The sequence below is a fragment of the Ictidomys tridecemlineatus genome, chromosome 3 (assembly GCF_052094955.1).
Source record: "Ictidomys tridecemlineatus isolate mIctTri1 chromosome 3, mIctTri1.hap1, whole genome shotgun sequence".
Classification (NCBI taxonomy): domain Eukaryota; kingdom Metazoa; phylum Chordata; class Mammalia; order Rodentia; family Sciuridae; genus Ictidomys; species Ictidomys tridecemlineatus.
Window position 1 is genome coordinate 168,616,870 of NC_135479.1, and position 15,665 is coordinate 168,632,534.

The 15,665-nt window shown below is 32.7% G+C and overlaps 1 protein-coding gene across 4 annotated transcripts in view; it reads right to left on the reverse strand.

The window, feature by feature from the left end:
• Positions 1-6,358: 6,358 nt before the first annotated feature.
• Arl6 (ARF like GTPase 6) overlaps positions 6,359-15,665 on the reverse strand; it is a 34,001-nt gene continuing 24,694 nt past the window's right edge. For 3 of the 4 annotated variants that reach the window (XM_078044416.1, XM_021734215.3, XM_005336766.5), the window contains one exon: positions 15,125-15,647. In XM_078044416.1, the coding sequence (XP_077900542.1) occupies positions 15,614-15,647 (34 nt within the window). In that variant the 3' untranslated portion in view covers positions 15,125-15,613. Of the gene's footprint in view, positions 9,234-15,124; positions 15,648-15,665 lie in introns of those variants that run through there. The other variant, XR_013436934.1, reaches the window with a different exon arrangement.

The following is a 15,665-nucleotide window of genomic DNA, read 5'->3' on the forward strand; positions in this document are numbered from 1 at the left end:
TATTAATGTGTTTCTAATATCCTGTTACCATCACCACCTCTGTATGACTCTGGTGCAGAAGTCTTCCTCATCATTCTAGACTTCCTACATACCACACTTGGGTAATGTATGTGCCCTGGTCATCCTATTTCAATGACAACTGGTGCTAGACATTTCCTGCTATTCTCCCATTGCTTCCTTACAATGGTGCTTATTCTCTAGGCCCCTAAATAATGTCTTTTTAACTGAATTATTCAGGAAGGAAAGTCAAAAGGCAGGCAAAACTAAATTAAATAAAAAAGAAATTAAGGAATACCAACCATCCACCACCTCCAACGGTTTTCTCATAGTGTTTTACAGTTCATCTGTCTATCCATCTATCCACTTCAGGCAACTATTGATCTGCCTTCTGACATTATACATATTTGTGTTTTTCTTAACTTTATGCATCTCTAGATGTTTTGATATTTTCTTTGGTTCTCAGTAATTTGCTGATATGATTATGTTTGATTTTTATTTCATTTGGGTTTTATTGAGATTTTTTAATCTATAATTTATGTCTTTCACTTAAGAAGTATTCAGTCATTATTTCTTTGGGATATATTTTTAAATAGTTTTCTTTCCCTGTGAGTCTCTAATCACATACTTAAAAAGAACTTTTTGTATCAAGCAGGACTCCAAGGCTCTGTTCATTTTTCAACACTTTCTTCTCTCTTTCATCTTCAGATGAGTAAATTTCTATTGATCATACTCCAAACTTACTGCTTCTTTCCTTTGTCATTTTTCATTTTGTTAGTTCAGTGATATTTTTAATTTTAGACATTATATTTTTTGGTTCCATAATTTCACTTTTTCCTTTTTATAAGTTCTCTTTTTCTGCTAAGAATTCCCATCTTTTCATTTATTATAGACATATTTTCCTTTACTTCTTTGAGTTGAGGTATGATAGCTGCCTTAAAGTCCTCATCTGACTATTCATTTGAATTATCTCATTATTGGTCTTTGTTGATGATGTTTTCCCTTGAGAATGGGTCACACTTTTGTGGTTCTTAATATGTCAGGTATTTTGGGATTTATTTTAGATATTTTGGGTGTTAAATTGTGGAGATTGTGGATTCTATTATGTAATTCCAAAAGAATGTTATCATTCTTGTTTTATAGGGCAATTAAGTTTGTTAAACTGAAATTGAAAATCTTGCTTTGCTTTCAACAGCAGTTGAAATCTCAGTTCCTTAGGTGTAGGCGTCTGCCTTGCTCATTTGACCTTAAGTGAAGGTAACTTCGAGCCTGCCTTGTTCATGCCTCAGATGCAAACCATCCAGAAACTTGGGAAAGTTTATACTTAGGAATTTTAGACTTCCATTCTCTGAATTGCTCCATTACTGTATCTTCCTTCTTTTACTTTCCAGTGTCTTTGATTGCCCCAGGCAGTGTTCTTTTTCTTGAAGACAGAGAAAGACAGGTTTTCTATAAGACTTTTACCCAAAGATTTAGTTTATTGTGACTGTAGCCTGTGCTCAGACTAACTCACCCAAACAGAAACTCACCCTATGTCAGTGACTCTTTTCCAATTTTATCCCTGTTTCAAAATATGCCTCCTTCTGTTCATTTTCAAATCCTTCATGTAGTTGGATTTTTTCTTATTGTCCAAAGTACACAGTATCATCTGTGGAAGAGTTTGTCTTTTGGAACTAATTTTACCATAACAGAAGTAGAATTCTAACTGATTTTAAATTTATTTTTAGGATAGTAAAAAAGATCACACTACGGCCTAATATATCATGGTTATTAGCTTAAGAATACAGGCTAAAATAAATAAGAAATACATAATGGAATATTACTCAGCAATAAAAGAGAATAAAATCATGGCATTTGTAAGTAAATGGATGGAGTTAGAGAAGATAATGCTAAGTGAAGTTAGCCAATCCCAAAAAACCAAATGCCAAATGTTTTCTCTGATATAAGGAGGCTGATTCACAGTGGGGTAAGGAGGGGGAGTGTGGGAGGAAGAGAGGAACTCTAGATAGGGCAGAGAGGTGGGAGGGGAAGGGAGGGGGTTAGAAACGATGGTAGAATGTGATGGACATTATTATCCAAAATGAAAATTTAAAAAAGTAGTTAATAACTAAATAATTTAATATTTCATTTAGATTAACACAAAATGTTAACTTTCACTTATATTCCAACTTTATTTCTTTAATTAGCATAAAAATATCCCTGGTCTATAGCAAAATTTACAAGTACTATTAACTTATTTCTTATTAATTCATTCATTTGAGGAGATATATGGGCCTACAATATCGCTGATGAACACAGCTGCAAAATACAGCAAGCCAAATCTATTTTTATTTATTTATAGTATTTTTAATTTATATATGACAGCAGAATGCATTACATTTCTTATACATATGTAGCACAATTTTTCATATCTCTGTTTGTATACAAAATATATTCACACCAATTCTTTTCTTCATACATGTATTTTGGATAATAATGTCCATCACATTCTACCATCGTTTCTAACTCCCTCCCTTCCCCTCCCAACCCTCTGCCCTATCTAGAGTTCTTCTATTCCTCCCACACTCCCCCTCCTTACCCCAGTATGAATCAGCCTCCTTATATCAGAGAAAACATTTGGCATTTGGTTTTTTGGGATTGGCTAACTTCACTTAGCATTATCTTCTCTAACTCCATCCATTTACCTACAAATGCCATGATTTTATTCTCTTTTATTGCTGAGTAATATTCCATTATGTATGTATGCCTCAGTTTTAATCCATTCATCAATTGAAGGGCATCTATGTTGGTTCCATAGTTTAGCTATTGTGAATTGTGCTACTATAAACATTGATGTGGCTGAATCCCTGTAGTGAGCTGTATTTTTAATTCCTTTGGATATATAAGTCCTTTGGGTATAGACTGAGAAGAGGGATAGCTGGGTCAAATGGTGGTTCCATTCCCAATTTTCCAAGAACTCTCCACACTGATTTCCATATTGGCTGCACCAATTTGCAGTCCCACCAGCAATGTATGTACCTTTGCCCTCACATCCTCGCCAATGCTTATTGTTATTTGTATTCATAATAGCTCCCATTCTGACTGAAGTGTGATGAGATCTTAGTTTTGATTTGCATTTCTCTAATTTCTAGCAATGATGAACACTTTTTCATACATTTGTTGGTTGATTGCATCTCATCTTTGGAGAATTTTCTATGTCCTTGGCCCATTTATTGACTGGGTTATTTGTTTTTTTGGTGCTTAGCTTTTTGAGTTAATTATATAACCTAGAGATTAGTACTCTACCTGATGTGTGAGGGATAAAGGTTTGCTCCCAAGAAGCAGGCTCTCTATTCACCTCATAGATTGTTTCTTTTGCTGAGAAGAAACTTTTTAGTTTGCATCCACCCCATTTATTCTTCTTGTGCCAAATGAGTCTTATTAAGGAAGTTGGGGCCTAATCTCACATATGGAGATTAGGGCCTACTTTTTCTCCTATTTGATACAGAGTCTCTAATTGTATTCCTGGGTCCTTGATCCATTTTGAGTTGAGTTCCATGCATGGTGAGAGATAGGGGTTTAATTTCATTTTGTTGCATATGGATTTCCAGTTTTCCCAGCACCATTTGTTGAAGAGGCTATCTTTTTGGCGCCTTTGTCTAATGTAATTATAATTCTGTGGGTTAATCTCTGTGTCCTCTATTATGTACCAATGGTCTACCAGTCTATTTGATGCCAATACCACAGTAAGCCAAACTTAATAGCAGATTAAGAGGATCAAACACCAAGATCAAGTGGGATTTATCCAAGCGATGTTTCATCATATAAAATCAATAAATGTGATATAAAACTTTAACAAAATAAAGACTAAAACCCACACAATTACCTCAACACACACACACACACACACACACACACACACACACACACACACACAGACATACAGCATTTGGCAAAATTCAATTTCCTCTTATGATTAAAAATCTCTCAAAAAGTAGGTACAGAAGTATACTGCAGTATAATAAAGGCACTATATCATAAACTCATAGCTAATATACTCAGTGGTGAAGCTGAAAGCTTTTCCTGTAAGGGACCAAATAAAGGTGCCCACTTTTGCCATTTTAATTTTATATAGTATTGGAAGTAGTAGCTAAGCAATTAGTAAAATAAATAAATAAATAAATAAAAGGCATCTAAATAGGAAAGGAAGAAGTAAAATTTTTCCTTTTTGCAGATGACATGATCTTATATTTTTTTAAAAAAAAAAACCTTAAGAATCCACCAAAAAAAGGAATAAAAAGCCTGTTAAAACTAATACATAAATTTAGTAAAGCTAAAGGATACAAAATCAATGTATAGAATTTGTGTTTCTATACACCAACAATTAACTATCCAAAAATGAATTTTAAAGATCTTATTTACAACAGCATCGATAAGAATAAAATACTTAGGATTGAATTTAATCAAGGGAGTAAAAGACCTGTATGCTGAAAGTTATAAAACATGGATGAAAGAAATTAAAGATGACACAAATACATGGACGATACTTCATGTTCATAGATTTGAAGAATTTATATTGTAAAATGTCCATACTACTCCAATACTGTACAGATTCAATGTAATCCCTATTAAAACTCAAACTGTATTTTTTTATAGACAGGCAGAAAATCCTAAAATTTTTTGGAAACATTAAAAAAAACATGAATAGCTAAAGGCATTCTAAGCAAAAATAACTGAGCTGGAGGCATCACCCTTCCTGGTTTCAATTATCCTACAAAGCTACAGTGATTAAAACAGACTCACAGGTCAATGGTAGAGAAATAAGAGCTGAGAAATAAACCTATAGATACACAGTTAACTAATGTTTAACAAAGTGCCACTAATACATACTGGGAGATATGTGGTCTCTTGAAATATATAGTGTTGAGGAAATTGGATACACATATTCAAAAGAACAAGGCCAGATCCTTATCTTAAATCATAAACAAAAAATCAATTTGCAATGTAATAAATACTTAAACATTTGACTTAACATGATAAAACCCCTAAAAGAAAAAAATAGGAGAAATGCTCTTTGTTATCAGTCTGGTCAATGTTTCTTTGTTTTTTGTTTTTGTTTTTGGATTTGACATCAAAAACACAAGTAACAAGAGCAAAACTAAGTGACTACATCAAACTAGAACGCTTCTATACGGCAGAGACAACAAACAAAATGAAAAGTAAGTTAGAAACTGGAGAAAATATTTGCAAACCATTTATTTGTCAAGGGGTTAATAGCTAAAATATCAAAGAAAGTAATGAAACTCAGCAGCAATAAACAAACAAAAAATAAATAAATCCTGGTTAACAGATTGATAAAGAAGGAAATATTAGCTCAGTAGTAAGAGCACATGCCTAGCATGCTTGAAGCCCTGAGTTCAATCTCTAGTACGGGGGGTGGGGGGGTGGGGTGGCGGGGGAGTAAATACATTTTACCTGATTTTACTTAAATTTGTGATTGATGTATAAGTGGAACACAGTTGGTGAGGATAAGGGAACAAACAGATTCGAGTTCTAGAAGAGTTTACAGCATTATAGATCAGAGAAATATTATTGGAAAGCATGTTAAGTCCAATACCAAGATTTGTAGATGGATTGGAAGCAGGACAAGAGAAATTATATACCTTTTTCATATTTTTAATTACCAATCTGGTTATTTTGTGGAATGAGTTATAACATACATTCACTATCACTTTCCCCCCCCAAGTGCTAGGGATCAAACCCAGGGCTTCAAGCAAGATAGGCAAGAGTTCTACCACTGAGCTATACCTCCAGCCCCTCTACCATTTTCATTATTTTTCTTTATCATCAAGGAAAACCTATTTCAATCACTGTATCTTATTTAGATGGATAAATGAACAAATATAAGTTGATACATGTAAAGATGGAACTTTTAATACATTCATTTGAGAAGTGAATGGAATTTTGATTTTTGCTTGCCTTTATTCTGTGCATACTGTTTAATAGTCCCACTTTGATTTATATTACTTATTGTAAAATATAAATCAGAATGGGATATAGCATAATGCCATTTTACCTTCTTTTTAAGAAATATTTTTTACTTGTTGATGGACCTTTATTTACTTATTTTTATTTATTTGTATGTGGTGCTGAGAATCGAACCCATTGCCTCACACATGCTAGATAAGCGCTCTTCTACCTAGCTAAACCCCCCACCCTTTACCTTTATTTTACAGGAAGAAATGAAATTATGAGTACTATTGAAATGTAGGAACCCAAATTTCCAAAATTTCCATGTACAACAAAAAAGCATAAATTAAAAAGAATTGCAGACTTCATTAATGGTTGAGAACATATTATTCTCAGAATCAAAGAATGAAAGTTTGTGAAATTTCAGGGTATCACTTTTATTGATTAATTTCAAAGTACAAATATAAATTCACATTTTAAGTACAAAATTATCTAAATTTCATCTTTATTCAGTCTCAATTTTGCAATGATTTAGACAATTCAACCATACATACATGTTTACATAGTATCTCCCACACACCAAGTTGTCAGAAACAATGGAACAATACTCAGTGTTCTTGTTTATGGTGTCTTCAATGCTCTCTACCATTCACTTCTAACTTCAAAAGTTAATTTTAGCATGATCAATCATGGACCCAGAAAATATTCCTCAGACTCCCAAATACAGACTGGGTTGTCTCAGCAAGCTATGTTTACCATATAAAGTATCTTCTATTTCTGGTAGTGAGAATTACCTAGCAATTAAATAAGGATAAGACATGTGAGCCAAAAACAAGGTTCAACTAAGGCCTAGAACCACTTTTGGAACACAGGTAATTTTTTCTAACAACCAGATTTTTGTTTGTTTCTGAATTTTCTGTATCACATGTCCATGTTATCTTTGTTTTTAGTTCAGTGGCTTCTGCTGTGTGCCTTAGGTTTAATTTACTCTTCTTTTTCTAGTTTAACACACAAGCATAAGTCTTCCTTTCTAATGTTATTTCCCTTCAAGTGATTTCATCCTACAAATTTTATGTTGCATTTTCATTTTGTTTAGTTAGAAATTTCTTATTTCTCTTGAAATAAGATTTATGATTTATTAAATAAGATTGATGATTTATGGATTATTTATGTTTAATGTCTAAACATTTGGAGATATTAACACAGTATTGATTACCAGTTTAATTCAAGGCCTAAGTATATATTCTGCATGATTCCTGTTATTTAAATCTAATCAGATTTGCTTTATGACTGAATATATGGTCTATCTTGTAAATATTCCATTATGTATTTGAAAAGAGTACTAATTTGTTGGTGTTGGAATACTGCATAGATGTAAATTATATCTAGCTGTTTGATGATATTTGAATTATTTTATATCTTTGTTGATCATCTGTCCACAAGTTATACTATCAAAAGAAGTATTAAAGTACTTACCTTTAGTCATTGATCTTTTTCTTTCAGGTCTGTGAATTTTTCTTTGAGTATTTTGAAGCTGCTTTTAGTTGTGTACACATTTAAATAGTTTTGTTCTTGGTGCCTATATTCTTTTATTATTGTGTTTTTGTCTTTATTCCCCAAAATATTCCATGTTCTGAAATCTCATTTGTCTGATATTAATATACCCACTCCAATATCCTTTTGATAGTAAATATTTTATCCAACTTTTTACATTATTATATCATATTTGACATGACTTACTTGTAGACAGCATAAACAAGTAAGAATGTTTGGGTAATGTTTTAAATTTTTAAATTTGTTTTAATTAGTTATACATGACAGTAGAATACATTTTGACACATCATACATAAATGGAGTATAACTTCTCATTCTTCTAGTTGTACATAATGTAGAGTTACACAGGTTATGTAATCACATATGCACATAGGGTAATAATGTCTGACTCATTCTACTGTCATTCCTACCTCCATACCCCCTACCCTCCCTTCACTCCCCCCTGTCTAATACAAAGTACCTCTATTCCCCCCACCTTTATTGTGAATTAGCACCTGCGTATCAGAGAAAACATTCAGCCCTTGGTTCTTTGGGACTGGCATATTTCACTTAATATAATATTCTCTGGTTCCATCCATTTACCAGCAAGTTCCATAATTTCATTCTTTAAGGCTGAGTAATATTCCATTGTGTGTATATACCACAATTTCTTTATCCATTCATTTGTTGAAGGGCACTTAAGTTGGTTCCATAGTTTAGCTATTGTGAATTGAGTGGTTCCCTCACTGTGCTATGCTTATTTTAAGTCTTTTGGGTATATATCCCAAGAAGTGGGATAACTGGGCCAAATGAAAGTTCTATTCCAAGTTTTCTGAGGAATCTCCATAATGCTTTTCCATAATGATTGCACCAATTTGCAGTCCCATCAGCAATTTAAGAGTGTACTTTTTCCTCATATCCTTGCCAACATTTATTGTTGCTTGTGTTCTTGATAATTGCCATTCTGACTGGAGAGAGATGAAATCTTAGTAGTTTTGATTTGCATTTCTCTAATTGCTAGAGATGTTGAGATGTTGAACATTTTTTTACATATTTGTTGATCGATTGGGTTAAGAAGAAAAAGCATTACCCAGAAAAACAATCTTTTCATTGATATGTTTAAATTAATTAATAAATTATTAGTATGTTTGAATTTATTATTTTATATGTTTTTATTCAGGTTTACTATTTAATTTTATTTAATTTTCAATTTATCATTTCCCTTTTTTGGATCAGGTGAGCATATTTTAAAAATTTGAATTTAAATTTTTAGTTTTTTCTATATTTCTTTGTATAGCTTCCTTTTGGGGGGTTCTTGAGATGTTACAATAAATATACTTTTCAAAGTGTATATAGAAAAAATATTTTTCCAGTACATTATATAGAAAGCACAATATTGGACCTTTTACTTTCCCTGTTTATTTTCAGTTGTCTTTTTTTAAAAAAATATTTTTTCAAGTTGTGATGGATACAATAACTTTATTTTTTTTTTATGTGGTGCTGAGGGTCAAGCCTAGTGCCTCACAGGAGTGAGGCAAGCGCTCCACCACTGAGCTACAACCCCAGCCCTATTTTCAGTTGTCTTATTGGTCACATTTACATACACTGAAATCCTATACCACAATGTTTTCAACTGTCAAACACATTTTAAGAATACAAGAAGTTAGCAGCAAGTAGTATTGCATACCTACAATCCCAGAGAATGGTGAGGCGGAGGGATCCCAAATTCAAGGCCTACCTGGGTGACATAGATCCTGCATAAATATAAAAAGTAAAAAGGGCTGAGGATGTAGGCCGGTGGTAGAACTCCCTGGGTTCAATCCCCAGTTTCAATCCCCTGGGTGGAGGGACAGAATACCAAATGTTCTTTACTTTCTGGTGCTTTTTCTTTTTAAAAAACTTTCTTTAGCAATTAGTTTAGGGCAGGTTTGAAAGCAATGAATGCCCTTGGATTTTCTTAATTTCATCTTAATTCCTGAAGGATTTTTTTTATTGGATATAGAATTCTGAGTTGACAGTTAAAAAAATTTAAAATAGTGTGTCACTTCCTTCTGGCCTCAAGAATTTCTGATAAATCAAGTAATTTGAATCATTGTTCCCTTAAAATTAATGTGTCATTTTTTTTTTAAAGAGAGAATGAGAGAGGAGAGAGAGAGAGAGAGAGAGAGAGAGAGAGAGAGAGAGAGAGAGAGAATTTTTTTTTAATATTTATTTTTTAGTTCTCGGCGGACACAACATCTTTGTTGGTATGTGGTGCTGAGGATCGAACCCGGGCCGCACGCATGCCAGGCGAGCGCGCTACCGCTTGAGCCACAACCCCAGCCCCTAATGTGTCATTTTTATGTCACTGCTTTCAAGCTGACCACCTAAATAAAATCTATAATCTATGCTCTTCACTATAAATGGAGAGTTTTTTGCTACAATTATTTCAAATCCTTTTCATGTACTGTGCCTTTTCTCCTTTTCTTCTGGGACTCTGCATAAATGTAGACTTGTCTCCTAAGTCCCTAAGAATCTGCTCATCCTTCCCCCCCCCCATATTCAGATTAAATGATTTCTAATTCATCTTCAAGTTCAAGGAGTCCTTCCTCTGTCATTTCTATTCTACATCTGAACTCATGCAGTGAGGCTTATTCCAAGTATATTTTTTCAGTTCTAAACTTTTCATTCATTTCTTCCAGTTTTATGCTGAGACTTTTTACCTCTCCATATGTTTACACTTTGAGCATTTTTATAATACCTGTTTTAAAGTCTTTGTCAGATATTTCTAAGATCTGTATTACCTGACATTGCCTTTTCTTTGCCTATGTCATTTTTCCCCTCTGATTTTTGTATACTTAGATATTTTGGATTTTCTTCTTGACCTCTGGAATATAATTTTGAGTCTAAATCTTGTTTAAATTCTATAGAGATGCTGATGATTTTAGTAGGAGTTCAACCTGGTTGGGTTTAGGCCTAAAGTTACAAGTCTTGTAAGGATTTGTTTCAATTTTATGTTTTCAAACGTTTGCATTTTTGTTCCTATCTAGCCCATATGTATGCCGCCCAGGGGCCAATCTTGAACTTGAGTTAGAGTCTATTTTGTAGCTTAGTTTTCAAAGTTTGGGACACAGGTTTATATTGAGGATCTCCCCTTTCTGATCCTCTGGCAAGAAAGTTGGCATTTTGTGTACTCTACTCTGCTGCATGTTTCCTGAGAAAGAATTCTCATGTCTGGGGCCAAGAAGTGTATAGAGAGAACAAAAGCATTAACTATGTTTGTAATTAAGAAAATATTTTTAGTTATAGTTGTTACTTATGATCACATAACTTAATATGTACAAACTGAATTATAAATGTTTCCACATTCTATTATACATATTTCAAGACCATCAACACTAGTTATCATTTATCTCAAAATAAGATTATTGGGGAAACCTGGAAGTCTAAGCCAGATCCTTGGGGACAATCTGATGCTTCACAATCCGTCAATCTCTTGCCACCCATTTAAAGAAAAGGAAGGAAAATGACTGTACAGGGCAAAGACTTGCCTATCAATCTTATGGGGAAGGGGGAAAGGAGGTTTCAAAGAACATTACTTTCAAGCCATTGGTTGGTACCTAATGTTTCATTTTTAGTAATTATTTAATAAGTAATTTCAAATTACCCTATTACATTTTAGGTTAGTCTTTAGCTGTTTTGAGAAATCATATAGAGATTAAGAACACATAAATTTGGTGCCAGATCTTCTAGACTATAAACCCAGGTTTTCCAATATGTTTGCAGCATGAACTTAAACATATTACTTAACCTATCTTGCCTCATTTTCAATATTAAGAGTTCAGCAAAGTTTTTGTGCAAAAGATCTGTACAGTAAACATTTTAGGCTTTATGGGCCATACACACTCTCTGATGCTCCTTCTCCTTTTTTAATATAATCCTTTACATATATGAAATCATGATTAGCTCAAAGACCATGCAAAAATAGGTTAACAGTTTGCTGACCCCTGATCCATATAAGACAGATAATAAGAGCATTTACTTTACAGGGTTGATATGATGATTAAATGAATTAATTGAATTAATATATGTAAGGTGTTTACAAAGTACAAATAGCAAAAATTATAAAGATATTTATCATTATTATATTTCTAAACAAATTTTATTTTAAGATAACTACTATTCCTGGATATCTTCTCATATTGCTTGGTGACTTGAAATTTGAAGAAGGAATTTGTCTTTCCTGATTTATTCCAAATGCCAGAAAGCTTGACATTTCTAATTGATGAAGCCCCTAAATGTGGCATTAAAACTAAGTGATCAAAACAAAGTAATGATTCTGAAGTAACCCTTACAAACCTGAGCAGAAACATCCATACTAAGATTCACTATAAAAATGCAATAACTATATTACCTAAAACATTCAATTAAACACAGAATAATTTCTCAGTCACTACAGTATTGCCCTCCAGCCAAAGTATACACACCTATTCATTTAGGTGAACTTCTAGAATCAGTCATTTATTTTTTAAACTCAGAAATGACAGAATAATCAGAAAACAGAAAATATGCACAATGTCAACTGATGAATTTGCCTTAAGTATTAAAACAGACTGAATGTTTGTATTCTTCCAAATTTCCTATTTTGAAATCCCAACCTCAAATGTGATATTAGGAGGTAGAGCCTTTGGGAGGTAATTAGGTTATAGGGTGGAGTCACATAAGGATATAATAGAGTTAATGCCCTGATAAAAGGGACCCAAAGAGTTCTCTTGCCTTTTTCCACCACATGAGAAGAACTCTGTAATGGGAAGAGGGCTCTCACCAAGACTTTATAATGTTGGCACTCTGATCTCAGACTTCCAGCCTTCAGAATAGTGGGAAGTAAAATTTTCCCACTTTATCAACCACCAAGTCCATGGTACTGTGTTATAGTAGCTGAAACTAAGACAAGTATTCTCAAGGATAACTGCATATAACACAACACTTGTGTGCCAAAATATTAAGGGGGAAAAAAATCTTAAAGCAATTAGAGGATAATCCATTATTTTTAGTAGACAGTTTCTAAATAGAAAACAAATATATAAAACTCAGCCCTTTTGTTATTCATAAAACACAGGCTTAGTAAGGCCACATACAAATATTTAAATGTAAAACATTTGAACATTTTACAAGGTCTTATATTCAAATGCAGAGCTTAATGAACTAAACTTTATAATATAGTGGTGTCCAAACATGAAAAAAAAACTTGTTTCAGCTTTTATAAGGTACATTTTAGTTATATGCTAAATAGAAATGCAATAATTTTGGCTTGTACACACATCTGTATTGTTACTCAACTTACTTCTACAGAATTTCTACACAAAAATGTAGAAAAGGAATAGATATTTGTAAACTATAACCTAGATCTTGGAGATCATAGAAATAAGAGTCAGTACTTTTCCTCCTTCTGAAAAAACACACATAACAGTTTCAGTTAACATAGCTTGTAGAGAATTAACTTAGCATCAAAATAGCTTTGAGAATTATTTTTATCAAAGTCATTTACTCTCAGAGTTTAAAATATAAATAATATTAATAGTCTTAAAACAAAAAGGAAAAAAGTGAGGGTTGGGGAAATAGCTCAGTTGGTAGAGTGCTTGCCTAGCATGCACAAAGCCCTGGGTTCGATCCCCAGCACCACCAAACAAACAAAAGAAAAAAGTGAAAAACAGACAGTAGTCCCTGGCCTCTGACCTTCATAGTATGGCTCCATCCTGGTCTTCTCAGACATTTTAGTCATTTTTGGGGGCAGATAAATCTGTACTTCTAATACCTATACTAATTCTCTTGACTCATCCCTCTTAAACAGATTGTGGGGTACTGAATTTCAGTGACACCATTTACTAGTTGTGACCTGCAGCAAGTTACATAACCACTTTAAGTTCTAGTTTCCTAATCCATATAACAAATAACAGAACTTAACCACATAAAGTTATTGTGAGGATTAAATAGTGTAAAATTCTGAATGTGTAATAATATTTGATTCATGATTTTGTATTCCTATAGTGATAATTATTACTGTTGTTACGATTTTCTTTTTAATTATATATATTATATAATTATACAATATAATATATATTTTAGTTGTCAATGGACACTTATTTTTATTTATTTGTATGTGGTGCTAAGAATCAAACCTAGCACCTTACAGCTTCACACACGCTAGGCAAATGTTCTACCACTGAGCACAAACCCCAGCGCATGTTCCTATTTCTTATGGTAGGTGAGGATTTGAATGTCTTTTTCTATCCTGTAAATTAGTTATATCATTTTTTAAAAAATCACATTCAGTATTTTCATCATAATGTCTTTTCTATATTTGAGGCAACTCTAGATCAATGATCATTTTTATCCTTATCAAAAAATTTATGAGATGCTGGCAAAATGTTGGACCATTGGAATATTCTGAATAACTTTCAGTTTGACAAATATAAGATTGCTGGTATTTTTGGATTTTGAGAAACTGTATTATAGAACTTTTACTGTAGTTTTAAAGTTAGTAAGAATTCTGTTAAAAAAATCACTATTGTGGTTACTAAAACACATTGGTATTATTAACCCTCTGTATTTCTTTCTGTTTTTATCATTCTCATAGCTAAGGAAATTTAAGATACTATACATTCCATTGTTTTTCTTTATATTTAATGTTTTCAGGATTGACACCACTGACTTATGAACTGTTTCTCAGTGATTAATTTAAAACAAAATCTTCTATTTATAGTTCACAATTTAAGTGGTCTTTAAGTTGTGAAAAGTAACACAACTGGTGTGCTTGAGATGTCCAAAATTCCAAAGAACATTTATATAGCAGCTTACTTTCAAGTCTGTGTAGGCATATTTTAACAAGGTACTACTATAGTTGTTTGGAGGCTGCTATTGTTTGTATCTCAAATGTCTCCCATTGGCCCCTGTATTGAAGGCTTAGAACTCAGACCATGGTGCCACTGGGAGGTAGAAGAACCTTTGAAGGTGAGGCATAGGGAAAGGAAGTGAGGTCCTATCCTTCTGGGTGTGCACTTGATACTGGGACCAGAGATTCTCCTCTTACTCTCTTGCTTCGGAGCTTCCATAAGGTGAGTAGCTTCTGTGGCATGCTCCCCTTATGATGCTCTGACACAGGCCCAAAAGCAATGGAGCTAGTCACTGACTGAAATTTCCAAAACTGTGAGTCAAAATAAACTATTCCTTTTTAAAAAATTGATTATCTCAGGAATTTTGTTACAGTAACAGAAAAGTGACCAACACAGAGGCATTTTAAAGGAAAAAACAACTTATGATAATTGTTAAAGTCCAACATTAATTTACTGTTTTACTTTAAATCTAAAGATGTAATATTTTCATTCAGCTAATAAAATGAAATTATTTGCCATGTTTGAAAAGGTGCTCAGATTCTCCCTCATTATATTTTAAGTTCTGTGAAAATAAGGAATGACTTAATGTATTTTGTATCACCATTGTCTTGGGACTATGCCTGACTGTTCAGGGTAGAGATATCTAAAACACATTGAATAAAAAAAATTTGTTTATCTTGGCCTCAGATTATGTACAAATGTTGGCAGTAAAACACCAAATACCACATTACACAATATTATTTTTTTCAGCAAAAACAAACCATGCAAGTTGGTAAACTGCCTTTTTTGTTTTATTGATAGTGACACATACTAAAAAATTAATATATATATTAATTATCCATGGTCCTTTATAAATATTTAAAGCTATTTTCAAAAGCACAATTCATACTGCAAAATCATACCATAAACTACATATTTAAAAAGACAAAAATAAAATACATTAAAGATCATAAATCATGATGGGATATTGAGATGGCTCATAACTTTTTCAAACATTCTGATTACAATCAAATGTAGATCTTTACCAAAAAGTTGATAATTCTAGGGATTCCTTTTAAGGAAAGATTTAGTTTTTATGTAACAAATAGCCAGATTAGCATACCTGAAATTCCTATGGTCTTAAAAAGTTCTTCAAAGTCCATTAATGCAAACAGAATATTATAAAGTATTCCTGGATGCACACACACCTTTAAAAGATTTTAAAGTACTTAGTTTATATTAAATATATTCCTTGGATTCAAAATTGTTGAGGTTTCTAGATCCTATCTTTTCATGTCTTCACAGACTGGATCTGATCTGATAACAAAAAACAAA